General features: G+C 48.9%; 1 protein-coding gene across 1 annotated transcript in view; it reads left to right on the top strand.

The window, feature by feature from the left end:
• The first annotated feature begins 861 nt into the window (after positions 1–861).
• Positions 862–6,000, top strand: part of PDILT (protein disulfide isomerase like, testis expressed) — a 286,134-nt gene continuing 280,995 nt past the window's right edge. Inside the window, exon 1 of the mRNA XM_069646703.1 lies at positions 862–1,093. Within this exon, the coding sequence (XP_069502804.1) occupies positions 895–1,093 (199 nt within the window). The 5' untranslated portion in view covers positions 862–894. The remainder of the gene's footprint in view (positions 1,094–6,000) is intronic.

The following is a 6,000-nucleotide window of genomic DNA, read 5'->3' as shown; positions in this document are numbered from 1 at the left end:
CCTGCTGCCTGGGGGGGTTGGCGTATCTGGGGCTAATCAGGGGTGCGAGAGGGGGCCTGTCCAGTCCTGGCTCGGATGCCCTTTTTGGGGGCTGCTAGGGCTCCGCACCCGCTAGCCCTGGCCGGCTTAAAGCACTTGATGTAAGCCTATGTGGAACAACCAGCAAATACGCTATTAAAAACTACAGAGCTGCCTCTGAATGCAGAGGCACACTGACCATGTATCTTCAGCAAGGATACCCCTTTTCTTTGCTGACTTCAAAGCACTGTGCCATATCCGCAAAGTTGCTCATGCATGGACTTACCCCATCTTTCCAGAGAGTTCCAGCCCGACCAGCCAATAAACAGCCTGCGGTCAACCTCCCTGAATCTGTTATCTGTATACAAATGAGGTAAATGAGTTGTGGTGGAAGTTTTCTCAACCATCCATACCCCAGGGCCGGCATTTGGCGGGATTCCAGTCATTCGACGTTCAGGGGAGCTCTCAAAAGTTGGTTCTGACCCGATAATTGACTATATAATGGTGGCCGTTTTTTTCTTTTTTTTCTCAGTACATCTCTGCTCTTGTCTAATACAAACTCCCCAATCGCTTACAGCTTCCAGGTTGTTTCGGCCTGTAAAATAAATTAATACAATACCAGTTTCCTAAAGATTTTGTACCGGTACACTCTGTGCGCCCAGCAAGAGAAGGTACAGAGCACTACCACAACAGGCCTCGTGGCACGGCTGGAAGTAAATACTCGTGTACATTAGTTCTTATCAGCCTAGATTGTGTGAGAAAAAATGCAGTAGGTCTACCGATAAGGTAGGGGACATTTCAGCAGAGGGCAGGGGACGTTCTTTTGCCTCCGTCCACGTTTGTGAGCAGCAGATCGAGCAGCACCAGCCAAGCAACATGAGGGCCGCGCTGCTTTTCGCCCTGGCTTTCGCAGGCCTCTCTCTTTTTCCAGCAGAAGCTGAAATAGCGCCGAAAGCGACAAAGGTCAAGAAGAGCAAAGCGCCCAAAATCAAAGAGGAAGACGGTGTCCTCGTGCTGACGAGCGAGAACTTCGCGAGGGCCCTGAAAGAAAACAAGTACATGCTCGTGAAGTTCTGTGAGTACCACCACTGCCTACTGCTTAGCGTGTTTCGAGTTGACAGGGACACTGTGCACTGAGAATGACTCCAACGGTGATACGGGGATTAGAAAAAGCTTCCTGCGCCGTTTTGTAAATGTTAAAAATACACGTTTCAGATGGCATAATGTTATCTTGCATTTAATATGAAATCATAAAGTTGGGAATGCAGACACGGTGTCTTCCTAAGCATCTATGTGGTGCTTCTCAAACTGCCAGGCATGGGACCGTTGCTGATCATTTAGGTTGGCTGAAACAAGATGGCGTCATGCAGCACGTGGATTTCACTTTTCACCAAGTGGGGTGAATACAGAATACTCTGCCCTATTCTGAATAGGGCAGATATTTGTTGAGGAATAGCGACAGGGGTAAGTACCGTTTTTCCTGCAAATACACCCCCGCCCCAGAACACTTCCCGCTGCACCTCCTCCACTGCCTCAGCCGTTGTGAGTAAGCACCACTCCAAGTGCTATCTGTGGTGTTCCTTGAAATACCGCTGGCGGGATTTTGGAAATATCACTTGTACCATTGATGAGGAATAGCTGGCGCACAGTAGTGGCTCCAACCCTTTTATGCTTTGCCCGAGTAAGATGGTGAGAGAGGGGAATCAGAGGTGCCCACCTTTGCCCCCCCTCCCTTCAATCCCCCCCCCCCCCCCTGTTTCGGTTGGTTGCCTTTGGCTGCAGAAGATCAACGTTTGGGTGTGCACTTACCACTGGAAACTAAACCACAGGAAAACAGAGCTCGTTGCCTCATGCCATAAAGACATCTTTGAGTGCAAGATTACTATGCTGCTTTCATAGGATCACCCCCCACACACATTCTGTGGTGAATATACAGGGGCTCCGCAGGGGCCCTTACATTTCCTGCTGCATATAAACATGGCCACTGGGCATGCTGCCTTCAACTACTACCTCTTAGGCATCTTTTCTCTGACATGGCACCCCCGTATTACCGAAAAGAAGGGGGGGAATGCTGAATGCGCGTTTGTGCGCCTTCGGCCTGGTCGAACACTTTGAATACCAATAATGGCGAACAAGGGGAGCGGGAGTTTGCGGGGGTGTCTCCCGCAGGGATGTCCCCTCCACCCCCCGCTAACGTTACATTGGACAGCGGGGACACTAGTCATTTAAGTGCATCAGCATTTTCGTAATACGAAGCTTTCAGCGTCGCAGGAGACACTGTTTCTTTTCCCCTCAGACTGGATGGTGCCAATGGCTGTACTTGAGTGTAAGGAATTACGCCATGCCCGGGGGGGGGGGGGGGGGGACTGGGAACCAAAAGAGGCTCTGGAAATCATTTTCAATGTGTCCCCATGTTACACATTTTCAGCAAAGCCCAACCCATTTCTTATGAGAAAATGTGGAAATAAAATATGTCACCACACAAAAGAGACATCTCAAGAGTTCCCAAGAGGCCAGTCCACCCCTGGCCGTGCCAGGTTTGCTTTGTGCCAAGTCTATAGTGGCACACCTATTGATTCTTCTCCCTCACAGAGCCCAAATCACCCCAGCACTGAGATCCTTAGCCTCGTTTCCATTGACCAACAGTATTTAGTTCACAGCTGTTTGACCCATTTCCATGCCTTAGGACTAGACACGATAGAATGAAAACATGCTTAATACGTGCATTAGTAATGAAAAAAACAATTTAAAAGACATGTTATAAAACATACTCATTAAATGAAAGCAGAGTGAAATACAGTCAGTCAAAATAAGCAGAACCCACCTATCTACCAGCTCTCTGCACCACATAATGATTTGTTATTGATATAGCACCTTAAGCCAAAGCGCTTTAAAGAGAACATATTTACATACATTTATCATCACAACCGAAGTTGGCACTCATTTATCGACCTCAGAAGGATGAAAGGCTGAGTTGGCCTTGCTAGGATTCAAACCGGCGACCTGCAGTTCAAACATAGATTGCAGCAGCGAGCGCTCAACCCACTGAGCTATCTTACCGACGACGCCATAGAACCCTACTCGTCACTCACTCAAGCATGGCCTGCTGCTTCCAGGTCCCGCCCCATCATTTACAAAGAGACTGCAACCACCACAAAAGGTTCCTCTGCACACGAATAAGTTCAAGGCTCCTCTGTCTGATCTTACCCCTCTCTTCTAAGACTGGCAATAGAGGGGCAACAAAAGGAACCCGTTCATACTAGTTTCCACTGCTTCATCACACTCGCTAAAAAGCAGCAGGGTCTCACTGTTCCCAATTCCTACAGCCAGGGGCAGCACGTCCACACACAGTCAGGTGTGAAATGCCCTTGGCGGTGGGCACCATTGTAGACCAATGATCCTCAGGCCCAGAAAAGTCCTTACTTTTCAAACTAGGCCATGGCCTGAGGGGTGCTGGCTGCAGTCCCAAGCACTAGCGCCCTCCACGAGGATCAAGTTCAAAACCCTCTGCATTGTCCACAAGGCCTTCTGGGGCCTTGGGCCAAAATACCTTCAACTCTCTCTTCCTAAATATCTTCCTTCTTGAGCTCTTCGCTCATCCGCCTCCAACTCCCTCAAGGTCAGCCGCTTCTCCAAACAACGAGTTGGTGGCAGATCTCTCTCCGCTGTAGGGGCCTCCCTCTGGAACAGCCTCCCTGCCTCCCTGAAACTTGAGGAGAACCATCTCCGGTTCCGGAAGCACCTCAAAACCTTCCTCTTCGCCTCCGCTTTCTCCCCCCTCTCCCCTGCTAAAGTTACTGAAACTGCACTGAATCTGCAACTGGACCACTCACCGTTCTCGGTCCTTGGCCCAGCCACTCTGCCCTGCACTGCCTCCCTGGCACCCCCTGCACTACGGGACTGTGTCTGTATCCCTACAGCCCCCCTTCCCAGCACTTGTCTGCACTTACTTTGCACTTGCCACGAGCTGGCCCTTGTTATTTTCCTGTATGCTATTAACCCTGTACTGCACTTTCCCCTCTCCCTTTCCCCCTTGCACTTCTCCCTTTCCCCTCTACCCTTGCGCGATCTGAATGACACCTGGCCTAGTAGGATCGTTGTCTGTCTCCCCTTGTTCCCCCCCTGCCTCGTCGCGCCTTGAAACACTTGTGTATAGGCGCGTTACAAATGCCATATCATATCATATCATATCACTGATCGCCATGACTGACCTTGATTTCACTCAGGTGGGACCTTACCATTGCCTTCATTGTATCCCAAATGATTGCAAGTCCGGGTTCCTGCAGGCTGGATTTCGCATAAAAGCCAGCGGAGGCTGTCAGCCCTCTCCATCAGTACAACTCACCATATGGATTGACTCATAGCTTTCCTTCACTCTCTTAGGGTGAAAGGGTCCGATTGTGCGGATGTAAACATATTCAGAAGCATGATTCCTCACTAAGGGCCTGATGCATTGAATGTCTTTGGGATATCATCATTATGAAACGCTTCTGTGAATCGGGCCCTAAATGTGTTTAATCTACCTGGGGGGGCTCCAAGGAGTACATTTTGGCAAGATAATTCTCCACTGATCTGCTGAAACTTTGGGGTCCCGGAATGTCAGAGAGTCGACTTCTCTCGATGCAACAAGGATCCGAATCGCCCCTCTACCCTTCATGGTAACTGACCGCCTAACCTTAGCCCCAATCTATCTGCTGCCTCTTTTCTTTCTCCCCCTTAGCCAGCTTCTTAAAGCACTGCCTTCACATTCAGGCACGCCCTGGCGAAGGTATGCCCATATCATTCTCCCTTCCCCCTCCTCCTGGCGCGCTTTGAGTCTAACCTGAACTTAATCAACATGCAATGTGCAGGTTTACCGGGGGTCAGTAAATGGCCAACCTCATCCAGGGCTGCATGGATCTCCAGTAACCTACCAGGTGACAGAGCCTCCCTCAACAGGGTTAGGAATGTCCACAAGAGCCCTGTCTGCGTCCGGGAGCTTCCATCTCAGGTAGCAATTTCCTCAGGTACAACTCCAACCTCAGGCCATTTAGCTGAGTGTATTTATCCACCAGCGGATCCCCATACCTTAAAGACGGGCAGACAGAGCAGTTACAGTCTCACTTCACCCCGGATACAACAGACGTGTCCACCAACAATAGCCACCAGGCAACCACAAGAAAACGTCGCCTCTCAAGGAAGTACACAGGCCGGATACACATGTGTCAGTGGCTGGCCTGTACACCGGAGTTCTTCCTTTAACCATCCGTCTATTTTCCAAGATCTAGTTAGATCATTTGCCTGCTCCTATCCCCATGAGAGGTTTTGACATCACTGTTAATGGGACATTGAACTCTGTCCTCTTGAGCACCCCATTCTGGGGTAGGAGTGTTACTGTAGGGACAGAACCCCTGTGACCTGAGTTTCTTATTCCAGGTCTTTGTGCTATTTTTTGTGTTATTTTTTGTTTGATGGTAAGAACGCCAACTGCAGAATAGCCATTTAGGGCCTGATTCGTGGAATTATTTTTTGCACAGTGCAAAGTGAATTTTCACTGGTGAATAGTGACTTTGCACTGCCAACAAACACCCTGATTCATGGAACAGTGCAAAGTGTCTGGATCAGTGCTAAGTGTATAGTTGAAGTGCAAAGTGACTTTGCACGGCAAAAAGACACTTTGCACTGCTCCATGAATCAGGGTATATTGATTATCAGTGCAAAGTGACTCTTCACCAGTGAAAAACACTTTGCACCGTGCAAAAAAATATATGCAATTAACCCAGGCCAATTTTTTTTTAGCCAGTTCTGAGGGGTGTATTATAATCGAGTAGATTATTGATGTGGAATGTTCTGGGATGTTCTGGGATACACGAACAACACCATCCCGTCGCCAGTAACATGAGAACATGTCTTTTGAAAAATGTCTTTGACAATAAAACATATGAAACAAAGCTGAAGTAAATAAAGGGTTAAACAAACATTAGGCAACGATGGCGAGTAATG

Source organism: Ambystoma mexicanum, chromosome 2q (genome assembly GCF_040938575.1).
Source record: "Ambystoma mexicanum isolate Mex_15411 chromosome 2q, UKY_AmexF1_1, whole genome shotgun sequence".
NCBI lineage: Eukaryota > Metazoa > Chordata > Amphibia > Caudata > Ambystomatidae > Ambystoma > Ambystoma mexicanum.
Note: the sequence above shows the minus strand (reverse complement) of the source record. Positions and strands in the feature narration are given on the sequence as shown.